The sequence below is a fragment of the Semicossyphus pulcher genome, unplaced genomic scaffold, assembly GCF_022749685.1.
Source record: "Semicossyphus pulcher isolate SPU_LCO1_2020_fin unplaced genomic scaffold, fSemPul1.0.p SCAF_2, whole genome shotgun sequence".
NCBI lineage: Eukaryota > Metazoa > Chordata > Actinopteri > Labriformes > Labridae > Semicossyphus > Semicossyphus pulcher.
The window spans coordinates 6,295,974-6,312,438 of record NW_027211693.1 but is presented as its reverse complement, the minus strand read 5'-3'; the positions used below and the strand labels follow the sequence as shown (position 1 = coordinate 6,312,438).

Genomic DNA, 16,465 nt, shown 5'->3' with positions numbered 1-16,465 from the left:
CCTCCTGTTGAGTATCTCATATCTAAATTGTGGCACCCTGTGCAGAGGAAGAGAGGCAGCAGGCCTGAGAGACAGAACATAAATGTAATAATAAATAGTTTGGCAGCCGGGAACAGATAGAGCTGGATGATAAAAAAGAAAGAGAGGGACAGATGAATGGAGCTCGGTGGCTTCCCCTAGGCCAGCCATGCTATCACCTCTCCACCAGACTCTGCTCTCAGCAAGATGGCAGCTCCATCACAGTAAACAACCCCTGTGTGCATGTAACAGGAGGGATGGGAGGATGGAAGACTGACACAGATAAACAATATTTTCTGCTGATTTTCTATAAATATGGCCAATCTCATGCTTGAAGATTGGCTCTCTCTAAGGTCAGAGGTCAGAGTTGCATCATCCTGATCATGTTAATAATTGAGATAGAAGTAAGAATGGACTCTAGATAAGAGATAATACATGTGACTGAAGGAGGAAGTTTGAGGAATGATTCAGCAACGACACATTTTGTTCTATGCACTGTGAACGGTAATTTCCAGGCAGACAGTAAATGCAGCACACTGGCATTGATCTGTCAGAGGGTTGTTTTCCAACACTCGTAATGACTCATTTCACTTAGCTTCTTAAGATTGAAGGGCAGGGCTTAAACAATGGTGAGGAAATTATAATCTATCACAGCAGCTCGTTTACTATACGCGCCGTGTTTCTTGCAAACGTGCAATTAGCTGTTTGTGTGGTTTTCCTCTGGCCAAGTAGTTAATATAACAATATTTTCTCCGATAATGTTTGATAGCATAAAAGATTCCGGTTATCCAAAACATCAACAACGCATGTAAAGAAATAAGCGAATTAGAGGAGGTATGGTAGACCAGAATGCAATGCAGCCACAGGTATTTTAGGTTACACGATTGTTAGCTTTATATCTCCTCTGATACGTGACATCAGCTGAAAGCAATGCTGCTTAGCTGAAGTGTTGTTGAATTCATGGAAACATAGCATATCAGTTATTACAATAGAAGTTGACAAGGCAGAAAAGGGATGATTGGATTTCCCAAAAGCTAATTAGTCAAAAATAATTGGAAAATTCAAATTGAAAGTTCATTGTTGACCTTCACACGGACTTTCCTCCAGTTTTTCTTAACACTCTGAAGACTTCCTGTCCATGTCGGCCCTCAGGTCAGATTTGTTCATCAAAAACTTTAGGAACGTGCTGAACACTACGTATTTTTCCTTGCCATTGTGTGTATTCTCACCAGCAGTCTCTCTGTGTTTGCCTGAATACAGATAGAAGAGGAGAATGCGGCTCTGCTGGCCGCTCTGACCGACAGTTTCGATGGCATGGTGGATGCCGAAGTGGGCGGGCTCTCCGTCTTCCCTGCCCTGGGGGAGGAGCCTGACCAGGAAGAGGAAGAAGAAGACAATCTTCCGCTTAACGCAGAGGAATTCAGCCAGTCCCTGGGGGCCGAGACCGAGGACCCCTCTCTAGTAAGAACACCTTTATACTGTCTGTAAATGGAGGTTTCTTCTTTGACCTTTGCTCTTTGACATTGTTATTGAGATAACTAAGTAGGGAGACTTGTAATCATGACACTCATTCCCATGTCCCCCCTGACATCACTTTTACAACTAACATCTGAACATTACCTCCTGTTCAAGAACTTGATCTTTACCTCAAATACCCCTATGTCTCTTTTTTGTTGCGCTGTGAATCAAAAAGTCTCTCAGAGCTGAAAACCCGCCGGCTGTTGAAGTGGAGCCTTTCATACATGCTTCAAACACCATCCACTCCCCCCATCTGGCTCTCACCCCCTCCACACTGTGCCTCTCCTTTCCCATGCTCTCCCTCTCTCTTTCTCCTCAGTATCTTAATCTGTGTCGCGTTTGCTAACCATGATGTTCCCCTTGTTGGCCCGCAACGTTCAAAGTCTGCCTTTAACTCCAGGAAAACAGAGGGGCGCTGAGGCGCACAGCGACCTTTCATCCAATCCCGTCTCGTGTGTGAGTGTGTGTGTGAGTGTGTTTCTATATTTCTGTGTTTTTACAAGAGAAAGAAGAGGTTAAAATCCTTCAGACTGAGAACAGGTTGCAGATTCCTATACAAGCAGATCATGAATTGTTAAATGCCTCAGGGCCCCTGGCTGAAGTCCGAACTGGAAGGATATTTCAGGCTTACTAAAACTTGTATCACATTTGTTAAGGTTGTTTGAGAACTTGACACTCCTTACTTAAACTTTGCTCCGAGATCAAAGCAATAACTTTGATGAGTACAGAACAATCATAATCATAAACGACGGCCAAAACTGCAACAATATGACTGAAGTTTTGCTGACTGTCATTTCTTTAAACCTTTATCAAGTTAAGGTTTTAGGAAAAGGGAGTTTAATAACAAATCCAATTGTGCGTGTGGGCCTCCAGCACGTGCTCCCAGTTGGCGTGTGTGCTTGTTGTGAACCCCGTGCCCCCCCGTCTCTTTCACACAGAGCTGCTGAATGCCTCTGTCCCTGTTTCTATAGGCCCCTCCATCCTTCCCTGAACCAGACTTCTAGGAACAGACCTTGTTTTTCTCTCCTCACTCTGTCCCCCCTGTTATCAGCCCCTGCCTGCACCTGAACTACGTCCCCCCATAAAACTCTAGTCTGTATCTAATCACACAGGAACAACAAATTGCTGGATCCCTTTACAGTGAATAGTGTGCCCTACTTTCCCCTCGGTTTACCCTGCTGTCAGAAGAATGCGGGCCTGCACCGGCTCCGGAGCTTAATTGAAGCAGGAAGCTATTTCACTGTAATAAACGACTTATGATTACCGCTGTAATGCGGCCTTATTGCACTTGTCAAGATGAATCCAGCCCGCTTCCTTAATTTGACTTAAATTTCGCAGCAAAAGAGCTGCTTAGAGGGTTTTCTTGTGCGCTCTGATTTAGCAGGAGTCTACAAAGATACCATTGTTTGGAGGCCATGACTCATGCCGGATGGCTGAATACCTACAGCGTAAATATTCACCGAGCTGCACTGCCTTCCCATTTGCAATTACACACCGAGTCGTACTATAAAACAAGACTGTCAGTGGAGAGGAGGTTTGTAAAGCTCTGCAATGAAAGGTTGGATGTTAGGCAATACTTTAGGTTCAAGGAAGTAAACTGAGTGCACAACAGGACTCTTAAAAGCTCGCAGAAAAACATCTATAAAAAGGTTCATAAATGATTACAAGTCAAACAGAGCATGAGCAGGTTTGATAATCGGGATGGTGATATCTTTCAGTCAGTCCATCAGAATTACTTCAATATAAGGTGAGCTCCATCCTTCAAAATAAGAGCTTGGATTGGACACAATTCTCAGTATGGTATGTCTGTGAAGGTTCTCAGTCATCCAGGGCATGGTAATTCTAGGCTCAATCCAAAAGGCCTAGTATGATACAGCCTTAAACTTTCAGTCAGTCCAACAGAATGACTCTATTTGATGAATTGCTTTGTCATTTGGTCTTCATATCCACGGTGGCCAGGAATGGACATTTAATGACTCTGTTGACCCCCTAACGTTCGTACTTACCTCACCATCAGGTTGACACTTGTGGTTTGCAGTTAAATGTCTCAACAGCTATCGGATGGTTTGCTTTCAAACTTGGCACATACTTTCTGCAGCATACAAATACAGGGAAACCAACCAAGAATCATCAGTTGAGATGACCCTGAGATGACCCCAAGTTGACTCACATTTCTGAACCAATCTCTGAACTACTCTCTTAACAACCGTTTAAACACTGAATACAGGAGCTTGATGTGAGAAATCAGTGTCTGCAGAGCAGGGCCTTCCAAGCTAGGAGTCGAACTGATGCTAACATTAGCCTAGCTGGCTGCTTTCTCTCTCAATATCTCTCAGCTCTGGTTAACAATATAGTTAAAAACTGGACTGGACTGGACTGGACAAGCACTTCTGGTAGCATTACAGGACGTCTTACATCTTACTGGTATCAGAGAGAAAAGTGACCAGAGGAAGGGACATTCCTTCCAAATTGGTGGAAATGATAATGACTGTAATGACCTCTTAGATGTTTCAGTGAAGGAATAAGGACAGTTTGGCAGTTGAGGAGGCCAAGCTTCGAAGCATTAGCGTTTAGCATTTTTGGATACACTATGCTGGCATTGTAACCGCAAACAGACACAGCGAGACAGAACTGGTTTTTGTTGCTGTTAAATGCCATGGAGGTATTGTTTAGACCAAAACAACAAGCCCGTGATACTGAGAGGTCAAGCCTCCAGATGCCATCGTCCTTACTGTTGTGTTGCAAAACATTGTGGCCCCACACATGACTGCTCTGCCCTTGTTTCACCTTGAAGACTCCCTGGTTATCAGTCAACTCGTGTCAAAATAAGAATGAGGGTTGGCTGGTTAATCAGTTACGGCTGCTGGTTTCCATCTAGTGAGAAAAGACGCTGAAGGTCAAATGAGAAGTGGTAGTTTCTGTTGGGTAGTTACTGTTACAGTGAAGTCTTTGTAGAAACCCTCTCCATCATACTGAGATCGGCTGTCAGCGCCATGTCTTTGGATTTTCTGATATGACTACATGAATTTAGGTGCTTCACTTTTGAAACCAATAGGCTATATCCTCTTGTTGGACACTGTCCATGGTGCAAACTAACACACTAACAATAACATGGATTAAATTTAAGCGACTTTAAAAGACAACAGAAATCAGGTCGACTCTGTAAAAGTAGATTAAGAAGTAGAGGTGTGAAAGGCGGGCTCAGGTGGGTGCTACGTTTCAGTGGCATAAACGTAGTTTTCAGCTTAAAAACTGGAAGCTATTTTTTCGCTTTAAGCTTTTCTCTGCTCTAATCCGACCCAAATCTTAAACACAACTGTTACAAAAGTTTACTTCATAAATTTTATGGTTAAGCAGCATTTTATTGCAGCAGTAACCACTCATGATGCATCCTGCACCAGCACTGCATGTCATCCCAGCTGGTTTTCCTCCAATAGCGTAACAGTAGAGCTGAAAAAGCCTTTTCTATCCCCAGACACGGAGCACTCAGTCAACTGGTTGTTGCCTCATTCCTCTGACAGCTGGCATGATAACACACTTTCCCAAAAGTTTCCTCACACACACACACACACACACACACACACACACACACACACGCAGGGCCTTGTCACACTGCCATGTACTACCACTACTATTACTACTATAGCTGCTGTGAGGCTTCTACTACAGCTTCTACCTCTATTTCTGTCTCAGTTTTTTGCCACCACATCTTCTGAAATCATTTCCCTGGGGCATCAACTTGGCACTCCTCCAGGCAGCAAGTTTGTGACTAGCATGCCCAGCCAAGTCAGAGTGTATCCAAAGTTTGAGATGCCCTGTATCATGTAGAACACAGGAAAACTTTTTACTCCCAGAATCAACCGGAAACAGTCATACATGCAGTTGACACCTTGCATTTACAAGCTTCTGGAAGGGTCACGTTCCCTAAGTTTGAAAGTTTTACTTCCAACTTGGTGCGTACAGTAGCTATAAATCTTTATGTGGAAAAAACATGGACGTTACAAAGATGCTGTGTCATAATAATTGTTGTGTGTGTTGGTGTTTCCTATGTTTCTGCGCTCCTGTTTCAGATTACGAGCTGATACAACCATCCATCTTAACTCTCTCTGTTAGTGTTCTTTCTATTCACCTGCAGCAGCCACTTAGCTGCAGTAATACTAAACCTCTCCCAGTTTAAATTGCTGTTTACACTTCTATATTACCTATATTTAGATTAGAGCTTTTCCATGACAGGGTGTTTTTTTCTTTTCCTGCCTGGTCCATTAATGTTTCCCTGGTCTGGTCTCTCGGCCAAGAAGAAAATCTACTTATCTGTAAAAGTCATTCTCTGACATTCTGAGATTTATTTGTCTGAAATTAAATGTCCTAATAGTCAATGAGGCTCCGGCCATTCCAGGACCCTCGACCCAGAAAAGAGAATATTTAAACTTTACTGTATAGAAGTCGCATCATGCAGCATCCTCGCTCTGTTTCTACATCAGTGACAAAAATAGCAACCTGACATTCACATCCACTCACACAGAAAAGCCTGCTGTAATTACATTATTCTGTTTACTCTACTGAAGCTGCCAGATGTGTGTGTCTGCTTCATCCCCTATTTCCATCAGTTGAGTAGTTTGCTGTCACATGACTGCTGTCACTCGAATGCTGTCACTCATACAGTGTGATTAGGCCTGAGTGTGGTGCTGCCCTCTACTGGTCAGGAGTGATACTGGTGAGCTTGTGCAGGTTTTTGATCCTATTTAATTATTTTTCTCTTTAATTTTATATATTCACACACTCATTTTAAAACGAAGGTGTGGTAGGCTTATTAGAGGCCCTGGTTAACTGAAATAACTATTTCAAGATCAGCTTTATTTTGATGTTTTGACACGTTATAAGTTAATTGATGTATTAAAAAAACCTAATTATGTCTCTGATATCATTAAATATTTCTATGAAGGAAATCATACAATTAAAAATGTCTTTGGACTGAGAGTATCTTGAATTATTTCCTGGCATAAAGCAAAAGTCGCTCTCTTGACTCCATCCAGATCAGAGCACAGCTGCAAAGCTTCTTACCGATTCAGACATCACTTCACCCCAGTCCTGGTCGTTGATAATCAGCTACCCTTCATTTAAGTAACTCTAAACCTGCTTATGATTGCTGACACGATAAGACACACTTACAGACATCTATAATATAGTTGAGATCAACCTAAACAAGCAGAGCCATTTCTGAGCTCAAGAGAACAACCCTGTCATACCTCACTCCCTCAGTGGGTTTTTTCAGGTCACATGTCGTGTATTGTGCGTCTCTGTTCATGATGTGTTTGTATTTGTCTTTCATTCTTCTTTACGTCACTCTATTCATGAGTGATTGCAATAGCACCCCCTCCTCTCCTAGTCCCTGTATGTGTGTGTGTGTCCCAGCACTGAACAAGGCCTCCATTGATGCCAGTGCAGCTCTGGATGGCGTCCAGAGTAGAGTAAAGCAAAGGAGAGTAGAGAGTGTTAGATGGGCCCGGATGCTGCCGGAGGGCTTTCAATGTTTCACACAGACACAAACCTTCAGTATCCTCTTCATTTTCCTCAATGGGACTTTCAGAGGAGCATCATCACACATTCTGAGCCAAGTTGGCTCACTAACTGCAGGGCCACGGTGGCACTATTAGTGATGTAGGCGATCGTCCTGTCAGTCATTTGACCTGTATAGTATTTTGTGGTGACAGCCACTCATTAAAACACAGTGTTGTAAATAAAATGTGATTAAACGATGACCCCTGGTCAACAATCTGTAGCTTATCAGCAAGAAACCACCATTAAAACAACAATCAGTTGTATGTTTCTCAGAGGAGAATGATTTTATGCTTCCTGCCTGATCCAGTTGATTTAACATTTTAAAAAGACTTTCTCACAAAGATGCATGTCGACCTTAAAAAGCCCATAAAGTGCTTTTAAAGACCCTTCTCAGATATATGTGATTCCAAAGTAAAGTTGAAGACGAGGTGGGTCAGCAGGTTTGGGTGTATTTACAGATGTTCTGGCAGCATCATAGAGCTCCTGTGAATGATTAAATAAACCAATGTATGATAGGGACGGACATTCAACCATTACTCGAAGAACTTCTTGTTTCCACCTTGAAAAGGATCCAAATTTACTCTTGTGTTTCTTCTAATTTTAACACATTATGTGCCACCACCGCTTAAAGCATTGTTCAGAAGTCGTGGTCATTAAATGTATTACTGTGACACCACACTGTGCCAGGGGCTGTTTTTCCATTAACTGTGCAAGTGAATCCTCTGGGAGGCCCTGGTGTATCCTCCCGCTCCAATCCTCATTCCTATCACATCTGTATTTTCTACATCGTCTGCTCCTGGAGCAAACGCTGCGCAGCTTAGCGGGGGATTTTCTCCCTAAGCTGATTTATATCAGCTGATAGCCCTGTCATGAAGCTAGGCACTGGAATGAATGGATGAATAGACAGATGGGAAAAGAAACAATGAAAGTATAGTGGGAAATGAGGAGCGGTTTTGTTAATATCCATCTGAAAGGTAATACGCGGGGAAGGATTCAGGAGGGGTTTGTTCTGTTTCCTCTCGGTATCTTTATTGTGGCTTCCTGTTTGATCTGAGGGAAGGATAGTGAGGAAAGAAGGAGGGATGAAAGGGTGTAAAAGACATCTTAAATAGCGATTTATAAAGGGAATGGAAGAGGAAAGAGTTGACGTTAAAGTACATAGGTGACAAGGGATTGGCAAGTTAGAGGAGATGCTGCCGAGATTTATGGATGAAAGATGGGATGACAGGATGAAAGGAAAGGAAGAGAGGATGGATAAAGTGGTTGATATAGAAGGGAGGAAAGGAAGATTGAGAGGACGAGGTGTAAGAAGCAACCAAAGACACCAGAACCATATTTAGGGATTGATAGAAAAGACTGTTGGGATGAAGGAGAAAATGGAGAAGAAGTCATATTCGATGTTATTAAAGAGAGAGAAATGATCGAATCCAGCTCTTTAATGGGAAACGTGAATGTGCCATGTCGCTGTCAGCTTTAGGGATGTGATAAATGTACAGTATCGTAACCTCGTGGCCTCCTCTGCACGTTATTCCCTTGTACAAACATCCATCTGCAGGGAGCTAACAGCCGACAGAATATAGATTAAAAATTGGAATGAAAGGCTGAAGGAGCCAAATGTTGGACACTTTTATCTCACTATTAAGCTGTCTCATTTTATCACCTCGTCTCGTTTGGTGTTCTGAATAAAATGTGTAAAAAGCTGTTATATTTTAATACAGATGTATTTTTAAGGCTCGTTTAGCCTTTCGCTTTTCTACCCCTCACCCTCCCCGTCCACATTCAAAGTGTGCCCACTTTCTTCTCCTCTTGGTGACATAATTACAGGAACAAAAGCACCTCCTCCTACATTTATTTTGCCACTAAAGAAAACATTAATCAACATTTTCCAATATGCAGCCTAACATATTTCTCTCACCCTCTTCCTCACTAGCTGAAGAAGCTGCTGCTGACTCCTCCCAACGTGCCCACGGGCATCGACGCACATAAAGATAGAGTCCACGGCCAACGCTATAGCAACAGAAGCCTGCACCTACGGCCAGTCAGACCTCTGGTTAAGGTGAGGAACAAATAACTGAATACCTGTTGACTTAATCTGGCAATATACTGTAACTCCACTTCTTCTCCCTCGACTGTGAGGTAGGACTGATGCAGTCTGTGCTGTTGTAACCTCAGACTCTCATCTCTGGTTAACGCCTCATTCCCTGTGTCTTCTGAAAGCTAACAAAATTGGATTTCTCCAGTCACTCCCCCACAGAGGTGGAGAGAGAGCAGAAGTAGCTCACGGTTGCATAGAGGCTGTGCAGTCAGCATCGATGCCATCACAGAAGTTGTCTTCAAGCAGGTGTCTGCTGAGTCGAGCCAAATTATAGCAAAGACACTTTGTTATGAATCCTACATTTTTAAGACTTTCAAGAGTACCGAGCACTGAAAAGATAAGAGTGATAGGTTGTTCAGATGCTTAAAATCTTTTCCCCCTTTGGTCACCTGTTGTAGGCTGTCAAACCTCTGAGGTAGGAAGATGGATAGTTTGATGAATTTGACAACAGACCCTGCTGCTTTTATACTGTTTTCTCCCATCAGTCAACACTGATGTGTTTTAACTATGACCATAATCACCTTTAAACATTAAAACTCCTATGAAAGGGCTTTAGAGCGCTCTTTCATTCTGCATATGTATTTGTTTCCTGTAAATATAAGATTTTGCTGTTGATATAAATTTGCATTTACAGTAGCCAATAGCACTGAAGAGAGTTATATGTCCCCAGAGGGGCAGATTTTTCATTTTCATGATGAGGCGGGAAAAATCTGGGTAATTAAAGTTGGATGGAAAATGATTGTTATGTGTTTTAGGAAATAAAACCAAGCAGAAAACTACTTTTCGTCAATGTTGGCTAGATGCTGAAATAAACAGTTGGTGATGATCAATACGAGACATAAGTGATTAAAACACTGTCTGTTTTGATCTCAAGGGAACTTCAGCTACATGGACTTTAGCTGACAAAACTCAATCAACACTAAACTTTATTAGTTGCAGATAAGGAACCCCTTACAGACAACGGTCGCTTTGAAATGAAATGTAGTTTGACATTACAGTTTTTTTTAAATAGTTTTGCGGGTGCATCATCCCGCCTAAAAAAACATCAATCCCAACTAAAGAAACTCCATTACAGCAGCTCTGAGATGAGTTTTATCATCAGGGTTTAAACATAGGTCAAACGAAAGGACTGAGGTCAAACTGAGAAGAATCCTTGTTTTATTAACCTCTGACAGGCCCTGGTTTATCACTATACAGCGGCCAAAGGAGCAGGTAGCATTGTAGACTAAGAAATCTTCAGGCCTTCCATCCTGGAGAAGCCTTCGGCTGCTGTGATAGATGTGATGTTGGTAGAAGAAAGGACATGTACAATGGCTACTGCTGTATGACTAAGCAGTAATTGGGCAGCTTCTAGCATTGTGCTTCAAGTGGTCATTGATTACAACACTAGTCATTTGTCTTGTACAAGCATGGTGAGCCTTCACACAGCCTTCTGCTCTGGCTCAAGCATAGAGGACACAAACTACACACCAGGATGCGGTGCCGGGATAAGCCAAGCCTGTATCCATCACACAACCTCCTAACCTCGCTGTGGCTGGCAGTGCGTGTGTGTGTGTGCGTGTGTGTGAGCTTTAGTTTTAGAGTAGTGTGGCTTTACTGTGGCAGATGGCAGGAGTATTGACTGACAGGGCAAGAGTGCAACAGTGAATCATAGTCTCTCTCCCTCTCTTTTCTCTCCATATGAGTAATATAGAATCAGCCATTTCATTGCAGCTGCACACTGAATCATCCCGCACAAAGTCGGAAGCAGAATTTACTGCCTCTGTGTGCTGTATCCAGGGCAGGAAATTGAAGATACACCCATGGGTTCATCAGTCTGTTTTTGTTGTTAGGTGGCTCATTTTTCTTGTTACAGTGAACAACTGTTGACGGTGTGATAAGATATTTGCAGCACAGCTACAGCAGAGTTTGTTGGAAAATGAAAAATGTGTAATCTAAAACATCGATACCAAATGTCAGGGTTTAACATCAGTTCCTCAGAGTCAAAGGCTGAGGGCTTCTGTCTAAGGCTCACATTTCCAGAATCACTTTAAACCAGACTGTATTTAAGAAGTGGATAGAGCTTCTTTAAAAGTGAAGCCGATGCAGAAGAGACTCGAATCTGCATTCTTTCTTATGACGAGCAACGGGCGACTCCACTGAAGGCTGATTCTCACTTGATTTACCAGTTGAGCTAGTCATGTTACGCAGCTCAACCACAGCAACCGGTCAACAAGGATAAATGTAGAGCAATGCGTATCCACCCTCTCGTTCAAATATGATCAATTCTGGCTGCAAAAAACCAAGATGGCGGCCGCCAAAATGTTCAACTCAAGGCTTCAAACGTTGGTCCACAAAGCAATGGCTGTCCTACCATGGCAATCTCCACTTCTTTTATATATAGTCTATGGTTTAAAGTAAAGTATTGTTGGTGAAAATTGGTAAAAACCGAGAACAGTTCGTCCTATTTGCACACTTTCTTTTGGTTATCCAACAAAGGAGCTGGAAAAACACTGAATCAAACAAAGTAATTGTTAGCGTGGTTTGGGTACTGATCAAAATGTAGGGGGAAGAAATGAACCAGTGATTATTTCATTCCCAGACTCTGTTATTGACTTACGATTGCAGCATTAAGTTTGTGTAGTCTACTCTGCATTTCACAGACAAGCTTAACAAGATCATGATTACAGGTCTGCAGTCTGTCCATTTATCCTCCTCTGAAACTCAGCCTCCTTCATTTATTAATATATCTATTCATTTGTTTCACTTCCGTGGCTCTTTGTTGTCATAATGCCAACATAAGAGGCTGTTTATATTGCATTTCATGTGACTACAATCAAATATTCTTCACATTAGAGAGATGAGGATGAGCTCCCATCCTGGTTTTAATGTTTGCGTGTCTCCACCCTCAGAGTGACCTTCCTCAGGAGCGGAAGCCTCGGGCGGTGCGTCCTGCAGGCCGTCTGTGCACTGAGCTCCACCGCCACCTCACCACCGCCCAGGACTCAGAGGACGCCCCAGCCCCCGACACCGAGGAGGACGAAGAGGAAGAGGAGGACGAGGACAGTGAGTCTGAGGAGGATGAAGAGGAGGAAGGGGAGGAAGAAGAGGAGGAGTCTTCCAGCAGCGAGGTGGAGAGCGTGCCAGTTTCTACTGCTATCCCCGCTGAGCCAGCAAAGCCTCAGTTCAGCTCAGAGAAAGAACTGCACTCAGTGGTGGAGCTGATCACGTACATGCACACCTACTGCCTCCCCACACGCAAGCAGCAGGGCTGGGAGCGTAAGGACCGAGACCTCCAGAGGCCTCGGGCCAGACCTGAAACCTCCCGCCCTGCCGCCACAAACTCTCACAGCAGAGTTGTCTTGGTGGCTACTCCTGGGACAAGTGGGGGCTTGACTGGGACAGGCAACAGTGCCCCAAGGAAGCTCCCCTTTGCAAGGCGAAGGGAGATGAAGGCCAACTCCCTTCTCCGTGAGCTCCTGCAGCAGAGCAGCTCATTCGATGTGAGCAAGCCTTACAGACTGCACAGCCCTCCCTACGCCCACTCACATAGCCCGAACAGAGGAGGAGCATCTGCTCCTTCTGCCCTGGCTAAATCAGCCCCAAACTTCTATCACAGCTCCGTCGCCCCTAAACCGGAGCTTCGTAAAGACGCTTTGTTCCCTGAGAGGAGAAACTATTCCTGCGAGGCGCCTCAAATCCCAGAGGAGTCAGCAGAGGACAGCGGGTCCTTCTCAGTTCGGCGCTCCCGCCGTCTGGCCTCCTTCCCCAGTCGCTTTGCAAAGAGGCTGCGACCTGGACGGGCAAGGGAAGGAGAGGGGAAGGACAGGGAAGAGAAGGAGGAAGGACGAGCAGGGGTGAAACTTCTGCCGACCCAAGCAGGAGGGGGAACCACGACGGACACTCAGCCAGAGCAGCTAACGTCGGGTGACGGCAGCACCAGTTCAACAGAGACAAACAAACCCTGCTGCCACAACGGTGAGATAGAAGGAAAGATGCAAGAAATTTCACACAACAGGCTTTTCTTTTACATATGTTATAGCTACTAATATCAGATTGTATAGTTTTGTCCAGCTTTCCATCCTGTATGCTAACACTGGCTCAGCCAAACTGCTGTATGACAAATGCGAGAAAGCAGATGATGCAGGATTTAAAACATAATCGATAAAAGCTACCAGAGCTGAATGTGAATAGAAAATGTGACTGCTGATTGCACCAGTTATTATGATCTGACTCACATAAAGAGTGAGAAAATACCAGAGGTGAGACATTGATGCAGTGTGAATGTAGTCCAAGACACAAACACATCAGTCACACACTTTGGTACTCACTGTTAAATACAGAGAAATCACAGAGACACATCTTCCAAGCATGCATGTAATGTTCTGCATGGTTGTAACTGGATTTCTTTTCCGATTGCAGAAAAGCGAGCCTGTCTCTGTCTGCCTCTCAACCCCAAGTCCACAGGGTGAGTATCTGTACATGAAGTACCTGCCTGCTGTGTTTCATCACACAGTAGCAGCTTGGTAAAAAATACTCCCTTTTTCATGCTGCACCAACCCTGCAGCAGCAGAGCACTTCATGTGAAGCATTGCAGAAGGATCCTTTTATTCTCTCTTTCTGCATTTCCAGTTATTTATAAAGCTACACAGGTGCAATCAAAAAAACTGCACTCTAACACAAAATCTACTGTTCTTAATCGCTGGTGATTTCCCGCTCTGCAAATAAAGTGCAGATGTGCAAAACTTTGCGGCTCATAGATCCGTGAGCGAGCATGTTAGGACATCCTCCAAGTTTCCCCACTTTCAGCCTAATGTAAATTCCAAGTAAATCCGATGGACGCTGCTGTTCCACATTGCTGAGGAAACACACTGAGCATCATGGGAATTGTTTATTTATGAGTACTGAGAGTAAGACAGATTCCATTAAGGAGCGCAGGACTGTTTCAGCTGTGCTAATCTAATGCCTGTAAACATGCACATTACTGCATTAATCACCTTTGGTGTCAATTTTAAAATTCGGATCCTGTTTGTTTCATTGTCTCAATTCTATAATCTAATTCTTAAACACCTGGCAGTAGTCCAGAGTTCATAAATATTCACTTGTTGGTGGCAGGGTGGGAAGCCTTTGAAACATTTAGGACCACTTAACGCATAACACGATAATAATGTACATATTAACATTCAGCATACCAAAGTTCAACAAGAGATTCCAGAAGTTTCCTTTAAAGTTGTTAAGGGAGATAAAGATGACGAAACGTGCTTCATACTTGGAAATACAAGCCTAGAAGCATTTGTTGAGAATACCAGAAAGCACGGTTTGAAGTCATGTTCGATCTCTTAGGACTGTTTAACATCCTGCATTTGTAATGACATAAACCAGGCCCAAATCCACTGATTTTATTCCAAGATCCCTAATGAATCAGGACCCCTGGCTGGCTTATTCCGATTTTAATCTGTGCCAGACAGAGTGCCCTCTCTGCTCTTACTTTTCCAAATTAACCTCCCCACCCATCCAGCCTCAAACCCTGGAACGTTTCCGAATCCAACCAGTCTAAAAGCTGAATGTGTTTCCTGTACAAACAACTGGCCTCCTTCCATCTTCCAAATGAATCTGTCTTCTGAAGCGCTCACCAAAAAAAAGACAAAAAGTAGTTTTTTTTATTCTATTTTACTCTCCTGTTCTCTGTGGAGGGTAAGTAATATCCCGCCTGAAGCCAAACCACTCGGCACAGCTCCTGCCTTTCATGGCAACTGGAGAAACAGAAACAGACAGCCAGGAATAGAAAGCAGGAGAAGAATAGGAGAGAGGACAGCGGAGTACATATGGCTGTTGTGATAAGAAATGAGGAGCGCTGAGAAATGCCAGTACCATTTACAGGGAGGAACATAATTCAAATTCAGCAGACATCAGCTGAAACTGTGCTGTTTTTATATCAGGGGGGAAAAAAGAGCGCTTCCACTGAGAGCCTTTTAAAGCTGTTATTGGATTCCCGTTGACTTGAGTGTTTGAGAAACACAACCAATTTCAACATGACACAGCAATGTTTAATTTGTTTCTCTCCCCTCTGATCTCTCTACACCGCCAGAGAGTCCCAGTACAGCACCAAGCCTTTTGAGCAGACGCTCAGCGTGGATCTGTGTGGAACAGCAGGTAAACACATCTCATGTTTACTAAGTTGGTTGTCTGGGTATTAATATATATTTATGTCAAAAGGTTACAGCTTCAAAAATCTATAGCACTATGATATCTCTATTGAATATATTAAAGGGAATTGCAGTATTTTGAAACCTAGACGGGGTCTAAATAACTCGTACGTTTTGGAATTCCTAAGTGATTTGGTTAAGTCTAATTTCCAATCAAGTTACATCCCCTAAAAGTGCTTGTTTTTGCAACTGACAGGCTCAGGGTTTAATGCTAAGAGTCTGAGAACATAACAGGAAGGATCCCTAAAGAGACAGACCTTCATGTTGATGTATGTCGTAGCAGGGCACCATTTGCATCTTGCTCATGTGGATATTTCTTGCTCCCCCCCCCCAGGTCTCACCCCTCCCACCACCCCGCCTCACAAACCAGTGGAGGATGAGCTCTTCAAACCGGCAGAGGGAGGAAAGGGCGGCGAAGGAGCAGGCGGAGGAAGCAGTGGCGATGGTGGAGGAGGAAGCAGCGAGTCTGTTCACCCAGCTTCACATACCAACGTTGCCACGAAGGGCTCATCCTGGCTGAGCCGCACCCACCACCAGCGGAAGCTTCCGGAGCAAACGGAGCTGTATGCCCAACTGCGGCGCATGGGCCAGGCTGGTGACAGTGACACCCACCGCACATTTGGCGACCACGACTACTGTGCGCTGAGCCTCGGGGAGAGCCGCAAGCGTAGCGCCGCCATGCTCGGCGCCATGCTGCAGGCGCAGGGAGGAAGCGATGGAGTTAGCAACCTAGCACCCAAAGCAGCCGACGATCAGGTATCAGAGGGAAAGGGCACGGAGGGCGAGGAAAGGCTGATGGTGTCAGAAGTGGAAGAGCCTCTTGAGAAGCAGACAATGACAGTAGTGATATCATCATCGCTGCCGTCAGACTGCCAGTCGGATGCTGCCACACCACCGGCCTCAGAGGAAGAGGCAGAGCGCTCGTCTGCGTCTCGCTCACCTTCGCCCAACTTCCACCTGTGTCCCGACTCGCCTGCCAGCAAGACAGACTCCAGGTGAGACAGACAATGAGTGGTGTTCAGATGTGGGTCAGGGAGATTAGATTATCTGATACTCCTGTCTGCATTTCACTGCTAGAATGAGAAAAGCA

The 16,465-nt window shown here is 44.2% G+C and overlaps 1 protein-coding gene across 1 annotated transcript in view; it reads left to right on the top strand.

Annotated features, from left to right (window-relative positions):
- The window catches only part of ppargc1b (peroxisome proliferator-activated receptor gamma, coactivator 1 beta), a 90,458-nt gene that overhangs the window by 70,388 nt on the left and 3,605 nt on the right, over nt 1-16,465 (top strand). The window contains exons 3-8 of the mRNA XM_069669971.1: nt 1,279-1,479; nt 9,026-9,151; nt 12,082-13,147; nt 13,592-13,637; nt 15,258-15,322; nt 15,710-16,370. Of these exons, the coding sequence (XP_069526072.1) occupies nt 1,279-1,479; nt 9,026-9,151; nt 12,082-13,147; nt 13,592-13,637; nt 15,258-15,322; nt 15,710-16,370 (2,165 nt within the window). The remainder of the gene's footprint in view (nt 1-1,278; nt 1,480-9,025; nt 9,152-12,081; nt 13,148-13,591; nt 13,638-15,257; nt 15,323-15,709; nt 16,371-16,465) is intronic.